The sequence below is a fragment of the Dipodomys merriami genome, unplaced genomic scaffold (assembly GCF_024711535.1).
Source record: "Dipodomys merriami isolate MVZ:Mamm:240054 unplaced genomic scaffold, mDipMer1.0.p SCAF_44, whole genome shotgun sequence".
Lineage (NCBI taxonomy): Eukaryota > Metazoa > Chordata > Mammalia > Rodentia > Heteromyidae > Dipodomys > Dipodomys merriami.
This window is the reverse complement of record NW_027206002.1, coordinates 8,070,688-8,096,383: the sequence shown is the minus strand read 5'-3', so window position 1 is coordinate 8,096,383 and position 25,696 is coordinate 8,070,688. Positions and strand designations below refer to the sequence as shown.

The following is a 25,696-nucleotide window of genomic DNA, read 5'->3' as shown; positions in this document are numbered from 1 at the left end:
ACTGATGCCAGCCCGCCCTGCTTGGGAAGGAAATTCACTTTGCAAAGGCCCTCGGCTTTCCAGAGAATTCAGAAGAGGGAGTCCTCGGCAAACCTGAATGGGCATCGAGTAGGCTTACATCGTGGTGGTGGTGGTGGTGTTAGGGGCTGGGAGAAAAATAGAGTGAGCCGGGCACCGGTGGCTCACACCTGTCATTCTAGCTACTCAGAAGGCTGAGATCTGAGGATCTCACTGGGTTCAAAGTCAGCCTGGCCAAGAAAGTCCGTGAGACTCTTTATCTCCAATAAAGAATCACTTGAGCTGTGTGGCTCGAGTGATGGAGCATTAGCTTTGAACAAAAGTAGCTCAGGGATAGCACCTAGGGCCTGAGTTCAAGCCCCAGGACAGACAGACAGACAGACAGACAGACAGACACACACACACACACACACACACACACACACACACACACACACACACCAAAAAAAGAAAAGAGGTACAAGCCTGCATAAAATATGGTGATTTTCTACCAGCACATTACGAACACTTCCTGTTTCATGATGACCTGTGTCCCACGCCAGCTCACTGACCTATTGCTGTTTCTGTTGGCAGCAGGATGTCCGGTTTGGGTACCAGATTAATATGGTTTTGATGCTGTTTCAGATGCTGCAGTGAAACGTAACAAACCAGAGAGAATGGAACACCACCTCCGTAAAAAACCATTTAGAAGGCTGTTAATCCACCATGACTTACTAATCCCCTGTGATATCCGCCTCTCGCTAGGAAACCTGTGCGTCCATCCTCTCCTGCGCACTGGAAGAGGTGAAGCAATTGCAGGAACCACCGCAGCCACCTGCTGAGACCTCGTCTGCCATCTCCGCTGCTGCTGCTGCTGCCGCCGCCCCGGGCGCTACGCGTCCCCGAGCTGGACTGGTCGTGGACGGGAAGACGCTGAATGTCATTTTCCAGGGGAACCTGGAGAAGAAGTTTCTGGAGTTGACCCAGTACTGCCGGTCCGTCCTGTGCTGCCGTTCCACGCCACTGCAGAAGAGCATGATGGTCAAGCTGGTGCGGGACCACTGCGGCGTCATGACGCTGTCTATAGGTGCGGCTGGGGGGGGGGGGCTGACATGTTGGGGGGCGGGGGGACCCTCGCCTTCGTAATCACAAGCTCAGGATGGCGGCCCAGACATTACAGATGAAGCACAGGCCCAGCAAAGGTGAAATCCAAGCTCTTGAAATTGGCAGGTTGGCCAAAGAAAACTCAGGAGCATGAGTCTCGAATGAGAGCATGCAACCAAGCTGGTCACTTTGCCAGCAGCAAGACGCACCCACAGCTGGCTCTGGGTAGACATTTCTTCCCCTCTGAGATGATCATAGGGGCCCACAGAGTCCATGTGCTTCTGAGGGTTGAAGGCTGGTAAGGAGATTCAAATTTTTTTTTTTTAAGCAAAAAACCGCAGCCAGCTGAGCGCTGGGGGCTCACGCCTGTCATCCTAGCCACTCAGGAGGCTGAGATCTGAGGATCGCAGTTCAAAGCCAGCCTCGGCAGGAAAAGTCCGTGAGACGCTTATCTCTTGTGCTAGAATAAGAGGACCAGAGCTGCTTTATTGTGTGGTCTCTGGTCAGTCACACTGGATGCTTCCCATCTGATGAACCAAAATACGCCGGAAACAAACTTCACGTGACACGCCCCTCCCCCTTTACTTCCCTTCTCCCGGCCTCAGTTATACCTACAGTCAACTAAGGCCCAAAAAGTGATAGAGAAAACTCTATAAAGAAACCATTTGTAGGGTTTTGTGTGTGTTTGCTTTGTGCCCGTCCTGGGCTTAAATTCAGGGCCTGGGTACTCTCCTGGAGCTTTTGCATACTACCACGTGAGCCACAGCTCCTTCCAGGATTTTTGGGGGGGAGGGACATAGTTAATTGGAGATAAGAGTCTCACTTGACTTTCTTGTCCAGGCTGGCTTTGAACTGTGATCCTCAGATCTCAGCCTCATGAGTAACTAGGATGACAGGCGTGAGCCACCGGCTCAGTGAGCCTGGCTCAGTTTATGGGTTTTAAATAACTTCGATGATAGCACGTTTTGAACCGTCACCTTCTCCTATTAGCGAATGTAGGTCATCTTTTGTTGTGCCTGATTTTTAAACGTAAATGAAATTAGCTATTTTTACTATAACAATTGATTATAACCTAGAATGCATAATTAATTGTTATCGTTATGCATGTACAGGAAAAACCTAGTCTCCAGGGCTCAACACTGCCCATATCTTGCCTGTCCTCTGGGTGTCGGGGAACACGTCCAACAGAGAAGGGGGGACTTTCTTCCTTGGTCCACATTTCTCCAGATGGCGCCAGCTTCTCTTCTCCCTAGAGAGGCATGGAAAGACAATTTCTCTGCTAGCATTTCAAATGAGATCTAACTAGGCGAGAGAGCGCAGACTCAGGAGGTGAAAACAAGAAGATGGAGAGTTCAAAGCTAGCCTAGGCTAGTGAGACTCTTGCTCCAAAAACAACTGTATGGTTGCGTGTGCATGTGTGCGTGTGCGTGTGCATGTGTGCGTGTGTGCGTGTGACTATCTACAGCCTTACCTCAGGCCTCCAGAAACTATTTAATTGCATAAAAACTGTAACTGCTGGGTGCCAGTGGCTCACGCCTGTCATGCTAGCTACTCAGGAGGCTGAGATCTGAGGATCATGGTTCAAAGCCAGCTCAGGCAGGAAAGTCCTTGAGGATCTTATCTTTAAATAATCATCAGAAGTGGCGCTGTGGCGCAAAGCGGTAGAGCGCTAGCCCTGAGCAAAAGCAGCTCAGGGACAGTGCCCAGGCCCTGAGTTCAAGCCCCAGAAAGGTTGGGGCGGAGGGGCTGTGTACCGAATGTTTCTCAATGAAAAAGGTCACACTCATTCCTTCAATGCAGAAGCAAGGCTGCTTAGCCCTCGTTCAGAGTTTCTCCCATGAGTTGGTTCTCCTCACTTTCCGATTGTTGGGACGTGGCCAGCATTTCAAGTTAGACTGTGTTGAGGACGTTCTATTGGCTCTAGAATCAAGAAGAGCTGAGTTCCAGTTCTCCTGTGTTCCTTCTCTAGATGGATTACCCTTCCCCAAGCCTCTGCTTTAATTCTCCATGGGCGCTTTCGTACAGATCTTTCCAGCATCTGCAAAGGCTTCTTTGTGAACTATTACGGACCGTCTGGTGCTCTCCTAATCCTCAATTCTGTGTCCAGAAAAAACAGACACCAGATAAGACATGTTGAGTCAGGGCTGGGAAGGTGGCTCAGTGGTAGAGCGCTTGCCTTGCATGACTGAGGCCCTGGGTTCGATTCCCCAGCACCACATAAGCAAAAAGAAAAAAGCCAGAAGTGGTGCTGTGGCTCAAGTGGTAGAGCGCTAGCCTTGAGCTGAAGAGCTGAGGGACAGCGCCCAGGCCCAGAGTTCAGGCCCCATGACCAGCAAAAAAAAAACAAAAAACATGTTGAGTCAGGGGTAAAAAAGGAAAAGTAGGGTTTCCTGGGCATAGTAAAAGACACTTCCTACGGGCCAAATACTACAGCTAACCTTCTGTGGGACTATTCCTCTATCCCGGGATAGAGGCTTGGACACTTGGGGACACTTCAGAGCCTTGTGATTGTCACCGGGCCGTTGGATGAGTGACCTACCTCCCTCCTCTCAGGTGACGGAGCGAACGACGTCAGCATGATTCAAGCCGCGGATGTTGGCGTCGGGATATCAGGACAGGAAGGCATGCAGGTACAGCGTGCTCTGGCTGCGCCCGCTTCTTCCCCGCTCTCCCTCCTTCTCTGGAGAGTTGACGCTTGCCCGCAGTACCTGGAGCCACCTTTCCCTCGTGTACATCCCAGGAGGATGACTCTGGGTCGGGGTCCTGTCCCCACCCCTCCCAGAGCCTCACACACATCCAAAGCTGCCCTTCCTAAACCATGACAGACACGAGGACCTGGAAAACCCTCTTCCGTTTCTATTTAGGCTGGATGGCAAGGCTGCACGGTGTATTTCTCAGGCTGGACCTCAGCTACTCAAAAGTCAGTTTGTAACGCACATAGTCACCTACACTATTACCTTTGCTTCCCACTACAAACAACCACAGCGAGCCGGGCGCCGGTGGCTCACACCTGTCATCCTAGCTACTCAGGAGTCTGAGATCTGAAGATGGCAGTTCAAAGCCAGCCCGGACAAAAGTCCATGGGACTTTCATCTCCAATGAACCACCAGCAAACCAGAAGTGGCGCTGTGGCTCGCAGCCATAGAGCGCTAGGCTTGAGCAAAAAAAGAACTCAGAGAGAGCACCCAGGCCCTGAGTTCAAGCCCCACAACAGACAACAACAGTAATGATGAAGATTAATTTAAAATAATACAAGTGAAGACATGGCTCCACTGGCAGGGCACTAGTCTTGAAAGAAAACGCCAAATGAAGTTGCAAGGCCCTATATTCAAGCCCTAGTACCCGTACATGCGCGTGCACACATGCACACACACACTTCTATGTTGATCTCTTTTTTTTTTTTTGTCAGTCATGAGTCTTGAACTCTGGGCCTGGGCACTGTCCCTGAGCTCTTCAGCTCAAGGTAAGCGCTCTACCACTTGAGCCACAGCGCCACTTCCGGTTTTCTGGTGGTTCATTGGAGATAAGAGTCTCACGGACTTTCCTGCCCAGTCTGGCCTTGAACTTTGATCCTCAGATCTCAGCCTCCTGAGTAGCTAGGATGACAGGCGTGAGCCACCAGCGACCTCAGATTCTTAATACCAACTGGAACTTAATATGAATTCCAGTAGGAGAAGACACACCTCAGATCCCCAGAGAAGAAGGGCTGTCCCGCCATCCCTGGTCCCGTGGGTCTCGGGGTGGGGGGCATGGGGGGGGCAGAGGGGGCCGGTTTGAGCAGTAGCTGAGTGGAAGCGTTTGTCTCTGTTCTCCCCGGCAGGCTGTCATGTCCAGCGACTTCGCCATTTCCCGCTTCAGGCACCTGAAGAAGCTGCTGCTGGTGCACGGACACTGGTGCTACTCGCGCCTGGCCCGGATGGTGGTCTACTACTTCTACAAGAACGTGGTCAGTAGCCCTGGGCCGCCTCCTGCTCTGGCACAGAGTCCCTAAAAGCTACACGCCAAGGCAAGCGTTAGAACCGACTGGTGGCTCCTGCCTATAATCCCAGCTGCTCAGGAGGCTGAGATCTGAGGATCGCGGTTCCAAGCCAGCCTGGGCAGAAAAGTCCGTGAGACTCTTATCTCTAATACATTATCCCAAAGAAGCTAGATACAGAGCTGTGACTCAAGAGGTAGAGTGTTAGCCTTGAGCAAAAGCAGCTCGGGGACAGCGCCCAGGTCCTGAGTTCAAGCCCCAAGACCCATAATCAAAAAAAGACACACAAAAAAACCTGGTAGAGCGCTTGCTTAAAATAGTTGGTGGTGAGGGCTGGGAAGGTGGCTCAGTGGTAGAGCGCTTGCCTTGCATGCCTGAGGCCCTGGGTTCGATTCCTCAGTACCATATGAGCAGAAAAAGCCAGAAATGGCGTTGTGGCTCAAGTGGTAGAGCGCTAGCCTTGAGCTGAAAAGCTGAGGGACAGCACCCAGGCCCAGAGTTCAGGCCCCATGACCGACAACAACAATGAAAACAATAGCTGGTGGTGAGCTGGTGGGTATGTTAGCATAGAGTTACAGTAAGGGAAAAACAGAGCCTCAGTTCTCCGTTCCTTACCTCAAGGATCTGTATATTTAATACACACACACATAACCAGGAATCTCCAAATACAAGATGATTCCTCTTTGCCTAAGGAAAAAAGGGAGGGTGACACTCAAGCGTGCTGGAACAGAGACATTAGCCAAGACCACGCCACAGACAGCGCTTCTCCTCTTGCTGCTAGTGCTCTGTGACTCAGTGGGCCTGGCTGGGAAGTGGGCCTTCCTATAAGTTCCGTGCACATGTACATAAACAGCCTGTCCCCCCGCAAATAGTAACGTGGACCCCCATCAACCGCACAGTCAGTCATTTTTGCTCAGCCAGTCGATGCAAACAAGCCATCCCTCCCATCTGACACTCACTCTGTCCCGGAGCCCGCGTGCTTACAATCCGAATTTGGATCGGCCACGGCCTCTGTCCTGCGTGGCACTGGTGAATCCGGGAAGGACACATCTCCAGCAGCCACGTGGTCACAGCTTCCGTGATCGCTCTGTCCAGCCTGACGCCAGGCTCAAAACCTCAGCCGTGACGCTGACACGTGGGCAGTGTCGACATGGCACACTGGAAAGAAACGAATTTCAGAGAAGATGAAGAGCCTGCCTGCTCTCGGATGTGAACCATGAATTCATTCCTGACTCCATAGAGGAGGATGGAGGAAGAGGAGGAGGAGGAGGAGGAGGAGGGTTTTCACTCCCCCTCCCCCAGGAAAGAAGTATTTTCTTCTGTGCAGGTGGCAGGTGCTTAGAAGAATCTTGCTGGTGTGCGCTAGAAAAAGAACTAGAACCGGGCACGGTGGCTGCTGTCTGTGAGGCTAGCTACTCCGGAGGTAGAGATTGAAAACCTGCTCAGATGAGAGGTTCATGAGACCCAATCTCAGCCTGTTACAACAGCTGGGTAAGGTGGTGTACGCCTGTCGTATCCGCTCTGGAAGCGCAAAAGGAGGAACACGTTCCAGGCTGGCCCAGGCATACACTGAGACCCTACCCAAAAAACAAAAAACAAAGCCAGGCGCCAGTGGCTCATGCCTGTAATCCTAGATACTCAAGAGGCTGAGATCAAGATCAGGGTTCGAAGCCAGCCCAGGGAGGACAGTCAGTCCATGAGACTCTGATCTCCAATAAACCACCCCCAAAAAAGCCCGGTGACAAAATGATGTCCAAAAAGACTTGAACAGGTGACCTGGCACTCTGTGGATTGAAAATCAGGTCTCCTCCCTCCCTCCCTCCCCCCTCTCAGTGGACTTAACTGCATTCGTTTGCTGGCTTTGCTGGGCTCCCCGTGAACCCCCAAAGCTCAGGGTGAAGGACAGAAGCAGTCTTGGGCCGGGAGGGGCCTCTCACCCACCCCGCTCTGCCCGCAGTGCTACGTCAATCTGCTCTTCTGGTACCAGTTCTTCTGCGGCTTCTCCGGCTCCACCTTGATCGATTACTGGCAGCTGATCTTCTTCAACCTCTTCTTCACCTCCCTGCCCCCCATCATCTTTGGAATCCTCGACAAAGACGTCTCTGCCGAAACACTCCTGGCGTTGCCCGAACTCTACAAGAGTGGCCAGAACTCCGAGGTACGTAGGGTTCCGGGGGTGGGGAGGGGACAGGGTAGCCCTGCATCATCCTGGCCTCCGAACCTCCCTGGAGGCCGGGAAACCCTGCCTTGTGGCCACTGAGCTGCTGCTTCAGCGCCCGTGCGGTTCTGACTAACTCTTCCCATGTCTGGTTCTCAACTCAAGGCAGTCAAACAAGGCCCTGAGTACATTTTCTCTTAATACCTGCTAGACACTAGACAGACAGACAGACAGATATCACAAGTTGTCATGTGACGACCTTAGTTGAATGGAGAAAGGGCATGCAAGTGCAGCAATTACACACTCGAGGCCCAGTCTGTTTTCTGTATTTTTTGGTTGGTCATGGTGCTTGAACTCAGGGCCTGGGCGCCGTCCCTGAGCTTTTTGGCTCAAAGTTATTGCTTTACCCCTTTGAGCCACAGCTCTATGTACAGGGTTTTATGTACATTTTTTAGTGTAAAAATGCTATACAGAGGGGTCACAGTTATATGAGCAAGGTAATGAGTACATTTCCTATTGGGCATGGTTGCCTCCTCCCTTGTTTTCCCCCTCCCACCCTTTCCCTCCCACCTCCACAACTACCCCACCAGCACGGTACAGTTTTCTGGTGGCTCATTGGCGATAAGAGTCTCATGGACTTTCCTGCCCAGGCTGGCTTTCAACGTCGATCCTCAGATCTCAGCCTCCTGAGTAGCTAGGATGACAGGCGTGAGCCACCAGTGCCCGGCTTGTTTTCTGTTTCCAGAATACCTGGAGCTGGGTAAGAGAGAGAGAAAGACGTTTCATTTGGCTCACATCTGTGAGGGCTAATATTCCGAGATCAGGGCAGCCCCGTGTGTAGAGTTTGGGGAGGGGGTCCCGCGGCTTTACCCCCACCGGACATGCTCATGGAGGGAGGAAGTCAGCAGCCAGAGAGATTCAACTTGCTCTTGTGGGAACTGTAAAAGCCATCAGGTGAATTTCTAGAACTCTCCCAGGCAACCTGGAGGGCATCGACAGTTGCTCCCGCTTGCCAGAGGAGAGGGGACCGCGGCTCTTTGGAGGGAAGTGTCCAAGGGCTCGGCCCCTTGACAGCCCGGACAAGAGAGGCACAGGCCACACCTGGCAGGGCCCAGCATTAATCCAGGCCGAAGGCCACAGGCAGGAGCAGAAAGCGACCACACAGCACCCGGCCGTTCACCCTAGGTGGATCATCATTTCACCCTGGCAAGGGCTGCAGGGGGCACAGCAAGGCGGAAAGGCAGGCCTGAGGGGAGACGGGGTCTAAAGCGGCTGAGTTCTCCCTCCTGGAAACCCACCGGCCCAGCCTTGGCCGGCCTGTCCCTTCCAGACGCCAAGCTAACTGTAGAATCTCGGCCTGTACTGAGTTTGCACTAGTCTTAGCTACAGAGCTGATGGATAAGCCGTCATCCATGACAGAACTTTCTGGATACAAGGAACAATGGCATCTAAGTCCTCTTCTTGAACCTCCTGCAAGGAAAGAAAGAGGTTTCTTTTTAATCTACTTGTTTTTTTTATGCCAGTACAAGGACTTGTACCCAGGGCTTAGGCACTGTCCCTAAGCTTTTTAGCTCAAGGCTGATGCTCTACCCCTTGAAGAATTTCATAGGTTTTCCTACCCAGACTGTCTTTGAACCAGGATCCTCAGATCTCCGTCTACTGAGTAGCTAGGATGACAGTTGTGACCCACCTGCTCTTTTTATTCACAATTGTGTGCAAAAAAAAAAAAAGCAAGCCAGGCACCAGTGGCTCACACCTGTCATCCTAGCTACTCTGAGGATCACAGTTCAAAGCCAGCCCAGGCAGGGAAGTCTGTGAGACTCTTATTTCCCATTAACCACCAGAAAACGGAAAATGGTGCTGTGGTTCAAGTGAGGAAGCACTTGCCTTGAGCTGAAGAGCTGAGGGACAGCGCCCAGGCCCTGAGTTCAAGCCCCACGACCAACAACAAGCCATTCTTAGAACAGTTCAGTCATTTTTCTCAAGGTCACACAGTGTGGGGCAGGCCTGGGACTTGATCACCACACACACACACACACACACACACACACACACACGCACGCACACACACGTGCTCTTCCTCACTCCACCCTCTGGTTGAGCTGACGGGCATTGCAAATGACCCATCCAGCACCCACCCACACCTGGGCATGTGCTTCCTCGCAGTGCTACAACCTGGCGACCTTCTGGATCTCCATGGTGGATGCATTCTACCAGAGCCTCGCCTGCTTCTTCATCCCGTACCTGGTAAGTCCCAGGTCCTAGCTGGCTCTGGTGACGTGAAACTCCAGACCAGCCTACCCACAGCACCTGAGGAACCAAAACACTTTCCCCCACATATTTTCCTCTCTGGCGGCTCTCCCAAAAACCAAAGGCCGTCACTGTCATGAAGCCGATCATTTTTCTCTTCCTAGCAAAAAAAAACAAAACCCAAAGTGGGCCCGTAGGCGGGCAGATTTACCCGTGTTGTCTAATTTACCTCAGTCCCCACTATTCCCCTCTGTCTCCCATTGCGTTTTGTTTTTTTTGTTTTTTTGTTTTTTTTTTACCAGGCTTTTCAAGTCTTTGTGTGTTTGCATCTGAAACTTTGTATATACAGAATCTTTATAGTGTATGACTTTACAGTTTTGTGTAGTTTGCCTTTTCTTTTTAATATAATCCAAAGATATGCTATGCACTTTGAAAAGGAGAGGAATGTTCTTGGATGTTGTAAAAATATTGTTGCATATGGGAACAAATACATTTGTTGGTAGGGCAGTGTGTATGTTCAGGGCATTTTCTGTTCCTTGCCCTTTCCAGGCTAGCTTTTCCAAGATATGTTTGTCATATATTTTATTTGTAAGGCTAATCTTGTTCTTTTTTTTTTTATTTTTATTTTTTATTTTTTTATTTTTTTTAATTTTTTTATTGTAGAGATACTATACAGAGGGTTACAGTTACATGAGTGAGGTAATGAGTACACTTCTACTTCCTCTTGAACATTGTTACCCCCTCCATTGTTTTCCCCCTACCATCCCCTCCCTCCCTCCCTTCCCCAAGGTTCCTTTTTTTTTTTTTTTTTGATCGTGATTAAGTGATTACTTAATTTCCGGAAATTCACAGTATTGTGGAATAATGATGCTCATTTAACGTCACAAGTTCATTCTAACTTTCCTGGAGCAAATTGTCTATCACAGTCTGTAATATATAACGGTGCTCATATGTTATATACCATATATGTGATCAGCAGCATGGGGATATTTAATAGTGGTTCAACCAGATGAGTGGGAGTTCTTTGTTTCTTAAGTCCTGTTAGTTTTGTCATATCACCTAACATTTTGGATTCATCATCCACTTATCAGGGAGACCATGTACTGTTTGTCTCTTCGTTCTTGGCTTACCTCGCTCAACATGATTCCTTCTAGCTCCATCCATTTCCCTGCAAATGCCATTATTTTGTCATTTCTAATGGCTGCATAATATTCCATTGTGTATAGATACCACAATTTTTGGATCCATTCATCTGTGGTGGGGCATCTAGGTTGTTTCCATATCCTAGCTATTGCGAACAGTGCTGCAATAAACATGGAGGTGCATGTGTCTTTGTATATTGGTTCCTGTTGTTCAGGGTAGATGCCTAGAAGTGGTATGACTGGGTCGTAAGGGAGGTCAATCTTTAGCTTTCTAAGGACCCTCCAGACTGCTTTCCAAAGTGGTTGTATGAGTGTACATTCCCACCAGCAGTGTAATAGCGTTCCTCGTTCTCCACATCCCCTCCAGCATTTGTCGTTGGCTGATTTGTGGATGTGGGACATTCTGACTGGGGTAAGGTGGTATCTCAGGGTTGTCTTTATTTGCATTTCCTTCACCACCAGGGATGATGAACATTTCCTCATGTGTTTCTTTGCCATTTTTATTTCTTCATTTGAGAAGTCCCTCTTTAGTTCCCTTGCCCATTTAGTAATTGGTTTGTTGGGTTTGGGAGGGATTAGTTTCTTGAGTTCCCTGTATATACAGGATGTTAACCCCTTGTCTGATATATTGCTGGTAAATATTTTTTCCCAATTAGTTGGTTGTCTTTCTAGCTTGGTTGCGATAGCTTTATCTGTGCAGAAGCTTTTTATTTTAAGGTAGTCCCATTTGTCGAGTCTCTCTCCAATTTGTTGTGACCCTGGGACTCTGTTCAGGAAGTTCCTTCCTGTGCCTATTAGTTCAAGTGTCTCTCCTACTCTGTCCTGCAGTAGTTTCAGAGATTCAGGTTTAATGTTAAGGTCTTTAATCCATTTTGAGTTGATGTTGGTGCATGGTGATAGGCTGGGGTCCACTTTTAGTTTTCTGCATGTGGCTGCCCAGTTTTCCCAGCACCAGCGGTTGAAGAGGCTGTGTTTCTTCCATTGTATGTCTTTGGCTCCTTTGTCGAATATCAGCTGGCTGTAGGCCTGTGGATTTATTTCTGGATCTTCTATTCTGTTCCATTGGTCTTCGGGTCTGTTTTTGTGCCAGTACCATGCTGTCTTTGTTATTATAGCTCTGTAGTAGAGTTTGAAGTTCGGCATGGATAGCCCTCCCATATTGTCTTTATCCCCTAGAATTGTTTTGGCTATTCTAGGTCTTTTGTTGTTCCATATGAATTTTTGGACTGTTTTCTGTATTTCAGAGATGTACGTCATTGGGATTTTAATAGGAATTGCGTTGAATTTGTATATTAGTTTTGGAAGTATTACCATCTTTACTATATTAAGTCGGCCTATCCAGGAGCATGGGAGGTCTTTCCATTTCCTAGTGTCTTCTGCAATTTCTTTCTTTAACTTTTTATAGTTCTCATTAAATAGTTCTTTTACATCTTTGGTTAGGTTAATTCCTAAATATTTTATTTTTCGGGAGGTTATTGTGAATGGGGTTGCTCCCTTTATTTCCCTCTCTTCCTGTACATTATCAGTGTATAGGAAGGCAACTGATTTTTGTGGGTTTATTTTGTATCCTGCTATTTTGCCAAAGTGATTTATGATTTCTAAGAGTTTGGGGATGGAGTTTTTGGGATCTTGGAGGTATAGTATCATGTCGTCTGCAAAAAGGGATAGTTTAACTTCTTCTTTTCCTATGCGGATCCCTTTAATGTCTTTTTCTTGCCTTATTGCCCTGGCTAAGGGTTCTAGGACTATATTGAAGAGGAGTGGAGACAGTGGGCACCCTTGCCTTGTTCCTGATTTTAGGAGAATTGGTTGTAGCTTTTCCCCATTAAGTATAATATTGGCTATTGGTCTGTCATAAATGGCTTTTATTGTTTTTAGAAATGTTCCTTCTATTCCTATTTTCTCCAGAGCTTTTAGCATGAATGAATGTTGAATTTTGTCAAAGGCCTTTTCTGCATCTGTAGCAATAATCATGTGATTCTTGACCTTGGCTCTGTTGATATGTTGGATTACATTTATTGACTTACGTATGTTAAACCATCCCTGTGTCTCTGGGATGAAGCCTACCTGGTCATAGTGAATTATTTTTTTTATGTGTTTCTGGATTCTGTTAGCTAGAATCTTGTTAAGGATCTTTGCATCTGTGTTCATCAAGGAGATTGGCCTGTAATTCTCCTTTTTGGTTGGGTCTTTGCCTGGTTTGGGGATGAGTGTGATATTGGCTTCGTAGAATGAGTTTGGGATACTGTTTCTCTGAAGAGCTTGAGGAGTATGGGTATTAGTTCTTGTTTGAAGGCCTTATAGAATTCTGCTGTGAATCCATCTGGTCCTGGGCTTTTTTTTGTTGGAAGACTTTTGATAGCTTCCTGTATCTCATTATAGGATATTGGCTTATTTAATTGGTTAACTTCTTCTTTGCTCAGTTTGGGCAACTTGTATTTCTCTAAAAATGCATCCATTTCTGCCCGATTTTCTTCCTTTAGAGAGTATAGCTTTTGAAAGTAGTCTGTTAGAATTGTTTGGATATCTTGGGTACGTGTGGTGATGTTTCCCGTGGCATCCCTAATCCTATTAATATGGGTTTCCTCTCTTCTTTTTTTAATTAATCTAGCCAATGGGCCATCAATTTTGTTTATTTTTTCAAAGAACCAGCTTTTTGTTTGGTTTATTTTGGTTATGGTTTTCTGATTTTCTAATTGGTTAATCTCTGCTTTTAATTTGGTTATCTGGCTTCTTCTAGTAGCTTTAGGTCCCATTTTTTCCTGTTTTTCTAGCTGTTTTAATTGCAACATGAGATTATTTACTTGGTCTGTCTCCATTCTCTTGATGTGGGCACTGAGGGCAATAAATTTGCCCCTCAGGACTGCTTTTGCTGTGTCCCACAAGTTTCTTTGTGAGGTGTTTTCATTTTCATTGAGTTGTAGGAAATGCTTTATTTCTTCTCTGATCTCTTCTGTTATCCAGGCATTGTTAAGGAGTGTGCTGTTCAATTTCCATGTATTGGAGAAATTTCTGCGGTATGCTTTGTTATTGAGAGCTAGCTTGATTCCACTGTGGTCAGATAGGATACAGGGGATTATGTCGATCCCTTTGTATTTGCTTAAGTTCCTTGCATGAACTATGATATGGTCTATTTTGGAGAAAGTTCCGTGAGCTGCCGAGAAGAATGTGTACTGTGTTGTTTTAGGGTGAAATACTCGGTAGATGTCAGTTAATTCCGCTTGCAGTATGGCCTCTCTTAATTCGGTAGCTTCTTTGCCAATCCTCTGGTTGGTAGACCTGTCCTTTGGTGAGAGTGGTGTGTTAAAGTCTCCTAGTATTATCGTATTGGGATCTATTTTATTCTGTAAGTTTGAGAGCATTTGTTTGACATATCTGGGTGCACCAATATTTGGGGCATATAAGTTGATGATGGTTATATCCTCCTCTTGGATTGTTCCCTTTATTAATATGTAGTGTCCGTCCTTGTCTTTCTGTACTGATTTTAATGAAAAGTTTATTTTGTCAGATATCAGGATAGCTACACCTGCTTTCTTACTGGGGGCGTTTGATTGGTAGATCCTTTTCCACCCCTTCACTCTGAGTTTGTTTGTATGTTTGGCTGAGAGGTGGGTCTCCTGAAGGCAACAGATGGATGGGTCTTGTTTTCTTATCCAGTCCTCAGTTCGTTTTCTTTTAATTGGCGAATTCAGCCCATTTATATTAAGAGAAAGTATAGAGAGATGCATTGTTGTCCCTGCCATTCCGTTTTCCTAAGTTTTTCTTTTTTCCTTTCCTCCTGTGCTTGCTCAGTTAGACTTTGAGTAACACCTGTTTGGGGCAGGCCCCAGTTCCTGGCTGCTTTCTTCAGGTTGTGTCCCCCCTCTTAGAATTCTTTGTAATGCTGGCTTAATGTTTATGTATTCATTTAGTTTTTCTTTGCTATTAAAAGTTTTCAGTTCTCCATCAAATGTGAATGCTAGCTTTGCCGGGTAGATCAGTCTGGGTTGGCAGTTATTGGCTCTCAGGGCTCGTATGGTGCTTTCCCAGGCTTTTCTTGCATTCATTGTTTGTGTGGAGAGATCTGCAGTAATTCTTATTTTTTTCCCATTGTAGTATAGCTCCTTCTTCATTTTTGCTGCATGCAGGATTGTTTCCTTATTATTCAGATCTATCATTTTTACTATAATGTGTCTAGAAGTGTTTCTCCTGGGGTCTTGCTTGTTGGGTGTTCGATAAGCTTTTGTGATGTAGTTAAGATGGTCGTTTTTGAGGTGGGGAAAATTTTCATTGATTATATTGTTAAATAGGTGGTGCATTCCCTTGCTCTGGAATTCCTCACCTTCGTCCATTCCAATTATGCGAAGGTTAAATTTTTTAGCATTATCTGCTTGCTCTTGAATATCCCTTTGGTTTAATTTGAGTAATTTTTCCATATCTGTCACTTTTTGGTCCAGTTGGTGTATTCTGTCTTCTGTATCTGACACTCGACCTTCCATTTCATTCACTCTGTTGACAGTGGCTTCTATTGTGGTTTGCATGGAGGAAATGGATCCCTTTATGGATTCAATGTTGGTTCTCAGAGTACTGATCTCACCTCTCAATGAGGTATGCATTACCTCTAATTTGGCGTTTATCTCACTTCTTACTGAGGTTTGTGCAGCTTCTATTTTTGCATGCATCTCTTGTTTGATACCCTGTATCTCTTTGGATAGTTCATCCTTGTGCTCTTTCAATTTCTGATCAATTTCTCGCTTTATTTCTTGAGTCATTGCCTCCAGCAACCCTTGGAAGTAGCCTTTGTCTTCCATTCCTGCTTTGCTCCCACTGGGGCTCTCCCCTGTGTGGCTGCTGGCTTTTGAGGTGAGCTTGCTGTCCTGGGTGGTAGTAAACCTTGTGATTTTTCTCTGTGATTTTCGCATGGAGGTTCAGGAGACTGCTCTTCAATTTTGTTTTGGTGTGTCTGTCTTTGCTTGGTTGCTGATTCTGTATTGGTAGAGAGAGTCTGTGCCTGATCTGGGTTCTGTTGGGAGCCTATTTCCAGCTGCTATTCTGACTTACTTAGGATTCTCAGCTCTCTGCTGTAGATTGCTGGCAGTTCCCGCCTTTGGAAGGGTTGAGCAGCTGGAAGGGTTGAGCAGCCTAGACTGCTTGTGTTTGCTCCTACGGGTGCTCTTGTGAAGAACAGATGCTCTGGATGCACTCTCCCAAATGCTGGAGTCTGCTATGGGCTCCTGATGTGTTTTTGTTTGTTTTGGGCTGGTTGTGGGCTTGAACTCTAGGTTTGGGTGCTGTCCCTCAGCTTTTCAGCTCAAGGCTGGCACCCTACCGTTTGAGCCAAAGCACCACTTCTGACCCTTTTTGCTTTTGTGATGCTGAGGAATCAGATGCAGGGCCTCATACATGCAAGACTATCACTCTATTGCTGAGCCGCCTTAACAGTCTGAGCTCCTGCTTACTATCAGGTGCTGGCAGCCTGGTTGCCCAATTCCCAGTCTAGGGTATATGGGTGGAGTTTTGGTGGGGTTTGGGCTTCTCTTGTCCTGGGCCTCCAGGTCTTTTGTTGTCACAGGCGTGCTTCCCGGGGGAGTGTTGTTTCCTGGTTTTCTCCCCTCTGTTGAGGCGTATGCTCAGCTTTTTACTTCAATTGGGAGGAGTTGGTTGTGTTGTTCAGGCGCAGGATCCCGGGGCCTGGTTCCGGCCCCAGCCTGGAGCGCGCTTGTTAGGCCTGTGCTGATGTGTATACCACCTAGGTTATGCAGCCTGGAGCGCACTCGTTAGGCCTGTGCTGATGTGTATACCACCTAGGTTATACAGCCTGGGGGACACAGTTCAAATTTCTTCTACTGTTGGTAGTCTTGACCCAGGGGCGCTGTTCCTGGCTTGGGCATTTAAGCTCCCTTCCAGGGGTGCTCTTGCTCTAGCCTGGCCAGCTGAGTGTGCTCCACGGGCTGGTGGAGCTCTCAAACAGTTCCCAGTTTTAGTGGGTCCTGTGGTCCGGGTGCTGGGGTAGGGAGTCTAGGTCAGGGTCTGGGGATTCCCTCCAGCTCTGGTCTCCCTTGAGGGATACACTTCCCCTGTGGGGTACTCACCCTGGAGCTGGTTGTTTCTGTGTGGTGTAGGTCGTCAGTTGTTGTTGCAATCCGCGCTGGGTTGGGCGGTGGTGGCTCTGTGTGATTCTTTTCTGTCTCTGCCTCTGTCGAAGCTGTTGGGTCAAGAGTGTCCACGCTCAGGCAGCTTCTTCTCGGTACCTCTGGGGCCCAAGTGACTCCGCCGGGTTGTTGCGATCGTGATCGAGCGGGCGGGTGGTCTGCAGACAGGACCCTTTGTCACGCCGAGCGGCTTTGGCGGGATGGAACCTCTCTGCTCGGGTGGAGAGTGCTGGATCGTTGCGATCGCGATCAGGCGGGCCGGGTGGTCTGCCGCAGGTCCTTTTGTCACTCTGCTGATGCCAAGCGGCTTTGGCGGGATGGAGCCTCACTGCTCGGGTGGAGAGTGAGGGGTGGGGGTGGGATCCTCGTGGAGACTCCCGGCTGGTAGGTTTCTCTGTTCCTGGCGATCTGCTGTTCTGCAAACCAGTACCTGATGTTCTGAAAGTGGCCCCCAGTGTCTCTCCATTGCGTTTCTTTAAGGCATTTACTGCTTGATTGCTGGTGGAATGAGAATTGAGAACCCTAGATTTGCGCATGGATTTGGGCTCCAGGGGTCAAAGCTACAGGTGTTCTAGCAGTTAAGTTTTTGCTACCAAGGGAATACTAGTTATCTTAAACAGCAGTTATGGAGAACAGAGGCTACCCAGCTCGCCTGCCTTGAATCCCCAGTTGAAACAGGATTTACAAGGCATAGGATTCCTCCGGTCTTTCCAGACAGGACGTGGGGACTTTCAGCCACAGAGCTTGCTTACGGCGCTGCTGAGCTTCTGTCGTTTTGCAGCTAGCAACATGGTGGGAGAAACAGACATCATCTGCTTTGTTCAGATTTCCTGGCTGGCAGCACCCTCCCTGGCCAATACACACACACACACACACACACACACACACACACACACACACACACACACACACACACACACACACACACACACACACACACACACACACACACACACACACACACACACACACACACACACACACACACACACACACACACACACACACACACACACACACACACACACACACACACACACACACACACACACACACACACACACGTACGTCTGCTGCTTCCTGCTTTGTCTTTTGCAGGGACACACACTTAGCACCCCACACAAGGCCAGTTGAGGGGTTCTCCAAAGCCACCACGCCCAACCCCAGTTCTGACTTTACCTGCAGCGCATTCCCTCGTGCTGGCTCTGTGCGTGTTCAGCTGCTAACCTCTCGTCTGTGTTCTCCGGCTTTGTCTTTGCTCCTACTAGTGCTTCAGCTCCCTCATCCGCACCGCTGTCCTTGAAGAATCCTTGGCTATTAGCCTGGTGACTGGCAGAGGCTCGGGAGATCTTCTTTCCTTTTTTTCCTTTTCTGGTGGTACCGAGTACTTGCTGGGCAGGCCCTCTACCTCTTGAGCTATTCTACCAGCCCTTGTTGGATCATGCTTGATGGCCTGGACCGCGATCCTCCCATTTGTGTTTCCTTACCTCATCGGGGACCACAGATGTGCGCTACAGCACCCAGCTAGTAATCCACGATATTCATGAATGTTCATGTCCAGGCTGGCCTAGAACCATCAGCTGTCCATCTCTGCCTCCCAGCTAGCTAGGATTGACAGGTTGGAGCTACCTCACCTGGTTTTAAATGTCCCTGGTTTGTTTGGTGTTTTGTTGGGGGGTTTTTTTTGGGGGGGTGGTACTTGGTGCTTGGCCTGTACCCGTAAGTCAGTCATGCGTCTGGTCCCTTTTTCATTCCGTCTTTCTACAGCGTGGTTTTACCACCTTCATCATGGCTTCCTCCCGGCCACTTCTTCCCCAGGGGGTGCACGTAGCCCCTTCTCGCCACCCCGTCCCCCCTTCCTCCGTGACCCCTGCCCTTCCCAAAGGCTGCACCCGACTCCCGTGGCACAAGGGGTGACGCCCACTGGCTCCTCCTTTTCAGACCTACCGAGACTCTGACATCGACGTCTTCACCTTCGGGACTCCGGTCAACACCATCTCGCTCACCACAATCCTCCTACACCAGGCCATGGAGATGAGGACGTGGGTAAGGGTAGCAGAGCCCCTCTGTGAACCAGGATGGACTAGAACAAACGTCCTGCTGGATGGCTATGGAACCCACAGTCGCTCCCCTGACCGGTCATTCCTGCATCAATAGGAGTGTCGTGGTCATTCCAGTATAAATAGGGGGATTGTGTTCCAGGCTGGCCCGGCAGAAGAAAAAAAAAAAGCAAAGACCCTAATCTCTTAGAGAACCAGAACAAAAAGGGCTAGAGCTAAGACTCAAGTAGTAGAGGTAGAAACGCTCTAGTTACTCCATTATTCTCTCTTAACCTTTCAAAATGCCATGCCTATGTGGGTTTTGAGGCTGAAGATTCTCCAGCTTTGGCCACTTAAAGCACATAACCATCTGTTTCTCAAAGCATGTAACCATCTGCTGCAGAAGGGTACTGAAGCTGGGCACTGAAGGCTCACACCTGTAATCCTAGTTTCTAAGGAGGTTGAGATCTAAAGATCACCAAAGCCAGCCCAGGAAGGAAAGTCCGTGACACTCTTTTATTTCTTTTTGTCCATCATGGAGCTTGAAGTCAGGGCCTGGGCACTGCCCTGAGCTCTTTTGTTCAAGGCTAGAGCTCTACCACTTTGAGCCACAGCACCACTTCTGGTTTTCTAGTGGTTCGTTGGAGATAAGAGTCTCATGGACTTTGCTGCCTGGGCTGGCTTTGAACTGTGATCCTCAGATCTCAGCCTCCTGAGTAGCTAGAATGACAGGCATGAGCCATTGGCACCCAGCACCATGAGACTCTTATCTCCAATAAACTACTCAGAAAAAAAAAAAAACAGAAGTGGTGTTGTGGCTCAAGTGGTAGAGCTCTAGCCTTGAGCCAAAAAAGCTTAGAGATAACACTCAGGCCTGTGTTCAAGCCCCAGGACAAGCACCAAAAACAAAACAGTGGGGGGTGGGGAGGTGATCTATCTGTATTCCTAGGCCAAACAGCCACTCTGTACCAGGTACCCCAAGAATTACTGATGATTTCTGATACTCTCTAGAAAGAAAAGAACCTACCTCCTTTAGAGGTGCAGCTGAGCTGCTATCCCTGGGTAGAGGGGGCAGGGGAGGGGGAGAGTGAATGTGTACATACATGTATGTGTGCATGTTTCTTGGGTTTGAACTCAAGGCCTTGCAAACTACTGGGCAGGTACTTTCCTGCTGAGCCACGCTTCCAGCCTTGGTACACAGAATTCCAGTCGCTGATTCAATAGCTGTCTCCGAGCTGGATTGAGGACTAGATTGTCACCGTCCAGCTCACTAGTAGCCACGTGGATGTTTGCTTTACAGTGACCCCCACTAAATGGCTTGCCCGCCTGGAGTCTGTGTGTGTGTGTGTGTATGTGTGGTCATCTCCAAGAGGTGTAAAGTTATCCCAGTGGCCATGTGACCCTAAGTTGGGGGTAAGTTAGCCCCAAACTGTGACTTCGCTGCCCAGATCCCAACCTTCCACTGTTATCTTCTCCTGGCAGACCGCCATCCACTGGCTCGTCCTTGTGGGCAGCTTCCTGATGTACTTCGTCGTGTCCCTCGTGTACAACGCCACCTGCGTCACCTGCAACAGCCCCACCAACCCGTACTGGGTGATGGAAAGGCAGCTCTCGGACCCCACGTTCTACCTCGTCTGCCTCCTCACGCCAGCTGTGGCTCTTCTCCCGAGGTGAGTCCTGGCGCCCGCTCCTCCCCTCCAGACCCCCGCAGCTCCCTGAACCTGTGATCCTTATGAACCGGGAGTCAGGCTAGTCCTAGGGTTTGAACTCAGGCCTTCATGCTCACAAGGCAGGCGCTCTACTGCTTGAGCCATGCTTCCTGCCCCTTTCTGCTCTTTTTTTTTTTTTTAATAAGGTGGCTCACGCCTGTCATCCTACCTCCTCGGGAGGCTGAGATCTGAAGATCATGGTTCAAAGTCAGCCTGGGCAGGAAAGTCCAGGAGACTCTTACCTCCAATGAACCACCAGAAAACCGGAAGTGTGCTGTGGTTCAAAGTGGTAAAGCCACTTGCCTTGAGCAAAAGAGCTCAGGAACAGTGCTCAGGCCCAAGTTCAAGCCCCACGACTAACAGAAAATAAATAAGGCCTTATCTTTTTACCTGGGTCAGGCTGGCCTAGGAGTCTGCTAGTTGGTACTTCCTGCTCTATCTAGGTGGGCTACAGAAATGTGTCATTATGCCCAGCTTTTTCTGTTGCGATGGGGGAGGAGGTTCACCTTCGCGTTTCTGCTCAGGATGGCCTTGAACTAGGAGCCTCTCTCATCTCCCCGTCCCGAGCTTGAGCCGCGGGCACCTGCTGTGATTGGGTTTTGGATGGGGCCCCCGAGTCTATTTTTTTTTTTTTGCAGGGACAGAAGGAAATAATGGACAGGGGGTGGGACAAATAACATGGACTCGGGTCCCTGGGGAGCCACCGGGCGACACTGTCACCGAGTCTCCTGCCTGGCAGGGACATCTGTGAACGGGGAGCCACGGGGCCCTGCCTCTCCCACGCAGAAGAGGCACGCGGACGCACAGACCATGGAAGGAAGCACTTCTGCCCCTGCTCCCGGGAGGACCAAGGGTCCAGCCTCTCCCCCGAAATGGAGCATCTTACACGAAACGGCCTACTTTTCAATGCCCAACACAGTCATTCCAGACGCCTCCCTACACATCAGATCGTTTGGCTTCCTTAGCCAAACACACTCCTCCTGTCCACCACTCAGCCACAAGTTTCATGGCGCTCACCTCGCTCTACGCCTGCACGTGGCTCTTCCCATCAGCCGAGAGTCAGGGGGAACTATGGGTTCTGGTCCCTTTTATTCATGGGGACAGCTGAAGTCCCAGGAGAGAGAGTAAGGTCTGGTGTCTTCATCTGTATCCAGGGAACAACAGAAACAGAGATATTTGTTGTCCAGTGTACTGCCACACAGGGAGAGACACTGTGAGCCAGGCATCACTAGTGATCCCAGCATAGGGCAAACACCAAAGAGGCTTCTTACATCGATTAAGGTGACTGCGTCCTTCATAAGCTTAAGAGACCACTCACTGCATATGCTATCCCTCATTGATCAAAACATCACCATGTGGCCAGCCATATGGAGACTGCAGGACTGTGTTCTGAGTATCCAAGACAGTTGTCTAGTGGAGTTTGTTGTGTTTTTCCTCCTCACTAGAGGTACTGGCTTAGATCTGAGAATCATCTAGTCACAAGGGCAGTAAAGAAGGTCTTGGAGCCGGGCACTGGTGGCTCACACCTATGATCCTAGCTACTCAGGAGGCTGAGAGCTGAGGATCATGGTTCGAAGCCAGCCCAGGCAGGAAAGTCCATGACACTCTTATCTCCAATGAACCACCGGAAAACCAGAAGTAGCACTGTGGCTCAAAGTGGTTGAGTGCTCGCAGGCCTTGAGTTCAAGCCCCACGACTAACAAAATAAAGATGATGATCCTGGCTCTTTCTTGCACTGTTTGTGTCTCGTGTGCCTTTCAGTGCGGAGATTCCAGAAGTCCAGGAGACACCAGAAAACATCTTTTGTTTATGTTTTATTTCCTACCAGGTTCTTTATCCTGTCTCTGCACGGTACTTTGGGGAAGTCCTTGATCTCAAGAGCTCAGAAAATTGACCAGCTGCCCGCCAATGAAAGGAACCTGGTGATCCAGAACTGGCAAAGCAAACGGAGGCCTTCTCCGACCCCGGCGGGGAATCAGCCCACCCCTGGTCCAGAGCCACCCACCCCCGAACAGTACTTAAGAACCAGCACCCCGAAGAGCGGCAGACCTCCCGGGCAGGGGCAGCGGTACAACAAGGATGAGAGCTGCCTGGGGGACAGCTTGGGTACACTCTGCTCCGGGGAGCACCTCCTGGGGACAGACAGGACCGTGGCCCCCAGAGGTTACTGTAGGGAGCGGAGCGGTGGGAGCCGGCACTCCTGCCGGGGCAGCCACCGCCGGTCCCAGAGCTCGCTGACCATCTGAGACACGGACGCGATCCCAGAGCTCGCTGACCATCGGAGACACGGACGCGATCCCAGAGCTCGCTGACCATCGGAGACACGGACGCGATCCCAGAGCTCGCTGACCATCGGAGACACGGACGCGATCTGTACAAACCCCGAGAGGACCCTCACCGGCCACGGAACTCAGCACCCCTTCCTCTTCGGAGAGAAAATGCTCCAGGCTGCTTCTTTCCCCCACCACCACCACCAGACTCCCCCCACCCCCCAATAAAGACAAGAAAACCAGTGAACCTCTCATGTGCTGCTGCTGCACACAATGGCCTCAGGATGTGGGCTTTTTCCAGAGGAGGCCAGGCCGCGGTTGCCTGCAGTTCTCACGGGTTGTTCTTTTTAAGCCAAACCATTCTCCTGGCAATCGAGCTAGAAGTTTCCAAGACTCCCAAGAAGTGGATCGATGCACAGCACCCTGACAGGATCGAGAAACGACTGGGCTGGTCGAACCCATCGCCTCGCCCCTCGGTACCAAGAGATCGACTTGCAGAAGAGGCTTGAATATTCCCGACCTTCATTGCAAAGGTCCCCCAAGGATGGCTCTCTGCAGAGAGCCGGGCTGCCTTCTGGTCTCTAAACCAAGAAAGAACACAGCGAAACGTGAAAACGCTACGTTTGAACTCACTCCCACAGACAGTTCGAAGGGATGTGGGGTCACAACTAGTGTAAAAGCGGGAAGGGTAGACACACTCGGGGGGAGCAGGGGCCCCAAAGACCCTGTTCCAACCGGTGAACTGAGTGTTACCCCATTCACGAGTCTTCAAGTGGACATAAACCACACTCTTGTTAAAGCTATTTATCCTATTTATTTAGAACAAGAGAAGTGAGAGATCAGAAGATCTCGTCTGCACTCAGGATACTGACTGAGCAACTCTGAGCCCAAACAAGAATGACATTAAGACAATGTCACCTCTATCTCGTTCACTTTAACCCCAGAATAGCACCACAAGGATGGCATCAGGCCATGCGTCAGCTAAATTAAGGAATCCGAGGATGTCTTATTTCCTAGGGAAAAGGAAGATTATGTACACTGCTTATTCCTGGGGTGCTAAATGCCAAAAAAAATGTCAAGATAGTACTTAAATAAAACAATGGATGACAGAGTTGTTTGTCACTGATTATCCAAAGAAACTACCTGCTGGGCACCAGTGGCTGTCATCTGTGATCCTAGCTACTCAGGAGGCTGAGATCTAGGACCATGGTTCAAAGTCAGCCCAGGCTGGAAAGTCTACGAGAGTCTTATCTCCAATGAACCACCAGAAAACCAGCAGAAGAGCTGTGTCTCAGAAGAGCTGTGATAGAGTGCGGCTTTTGAGCAAAGAAGCTCAGGGACAGTGCGCAGGCCCTGAGTTCAAGCCCCACAGCTGACAGAGGAAAAAAGAAATTAGCTCTCCTGTGGGTAATGATAGCCTAGAACAGTCCGGAAATGCCACTGTGCTCCCGTCCTGTTACTAGTGCCTTGGATGAGGTGGAGAAGCTCAGGGATGGGATAGGAGCGTGACAACTCTGCACCTGTCACAGCCACCACCGTGTGCGAGCCTACACACGCTCAACAAAATCAAGTCGACAGGTGGCAGACTGGCCTGGCCCTGGGGCTGCCCGGGGCATCCTGGACCGGAGAAAACAGTCGGAGCATCTCCCAACGCCACCACCCCGCACCTCCTCGGCCATTTCTGTCATGCAATGCCCGCGCTGGACAGCAGGCCGGCCCCCCATAGTACCCCACATGGAGATTCCAGGGGGGACAGGGGAGAAGAACAGACTCACATACCAGGAGACCTAATCGTGATTGATTTCTCCAAACAAGGCAATCTGTCAAAATGTGGACCTCAGGGCCTCTTCTTCACCCCCCATCCCCACCATTGCTCATAACCAGAAAAGAGCCAGGCAGAAAATTCTAGAACAGGACAGAGCAGTGGACTCAAGAGACCCACGTGTGACTCTTAGCTCTGGCCCAAGAGTCTTGGATCTTTGAGATCCAAGTACTCAAAGCAGGGTGCCACACTGGCTAAAGCTGGAGAGAATTGCTCTACCTCCAAGATTGGCACAAGGGCTGAGTTTGAATCCCATGAGCACCATCTGTGATAACCGTTAACACCACGGGACTTTTACCTAGGCGCTAAGAGGGAAAGAGGTCATGGGGACATAGAGAAAAATACTTGATGGCTTCCCCAATATGCCAACACTCCAGCACCGCCATCTTGGTTTCCCCGACACATTCCCATTTTACAGAGTTCCACAGCCTGAAAACCAGGTCAAAATGGACACAACGTCTCCCCTACTCTTTCCAACTGTGACCCACGTCCTAGCTTACTCCAGGGGGGGGAGATGGGAAGACCCCCCCACAGCAATGTGAATGAGGGCACTCTGCATTTTTATATACGTGCGGTCTGTATGGCCGATTGCCTGGAAATACAGAACCTTTTTTTTTTTAATAAATGTGAAGTTACCTGAAAGTCCTATTATTCTTTCTTACCTGATCACAGGTCCTGAGTTCTCCCCTTCATCCATCTTCCCCTCCATTCAGCCTCTTTTCATTCCCTTAGCTATTTATCCTCCCATCTTTTCTTCACCCCTGTGATCCATTTCCTACTAGATACCCAGCAATATAATAGAGGTCAGGAGGAAGTCAGCCCTGGACAGACAGAGTACCAAGAAGAGCATGATGCTCTTGAGCTGTGGCTCAAGTGGTAGAGCACCCACCGTGAGCTGAAGAGCTCAGGGACAGCGCCCAAGCCCATGGTTCAAGCCCCACGACCAAAAAATAAAGCCTTGGCAGAAGTTCGGGTCGCCTCTGGTACTCACAATTACCCCCAAGAGCCTGCCCCCTAGTGGCCAAGGGAAAGGGGTTTGAAGGGATCTTACCAATCAGAGAGTACGAAAGACATGGAAACCAGCAGCCAGGAATTCAG

At 49.4% G+C, this 25,696-nt stretch overlaps 1 protein-coding gene across 3 annotated transcripts in view; it reads left to right on the top strand.

Annotated features, from left to right (window-relative positions):
* The window catches only part of Atp10b (ATPase phospholipid transporting 10B (putative)), a 143,239-nt gene extending 117,999 nt beyond the window's left edge, over positions 1 to 25,240 (top strand). For all 3 annotated transcript variants that reach the window (XM_069993949.1, XM_069993948.1, XM_069993950.1), the window contains 8 exons: positions 763 to 1,084; positions 3,655 to 3,731; positions 4,922 to 5,047; positions 7,035 to 7,235; positions 9,402 to 9,482; positions 18,700 to 18,804; positions 20,280 to 20,467; positions 22,335 to 25,240. In XM_069993949.1, coding sequence (XP_069850050.1) covers positions 763 to 1,084; positions 3,655 to 3,731; positions 4,922 to 5,047; positions 7,035 to 7,235; positions 9,402 to 9,482; positions 18,700 to 18,804; positions 20,280 to 20,467; positions 22,335 to 22,752 — 1,518 coding nt within the window. In that variant the 3' untranslated portion in view covers positions 22,753 to 25,240. The remainder of the gene's footprint in view (positions 1 to 762; positions 1,085 to 3,654; positions 3,732 to 4,921; positions 5,048 to 7,034; positions 7,236 to 9,401; positions 9,483 to 18,699; positions 18,805 to 20,279; positions 20,468 to 22,334) is intronic.
* Positions 25,241 to 25,696: the final 456 nt, after the last annotated feature.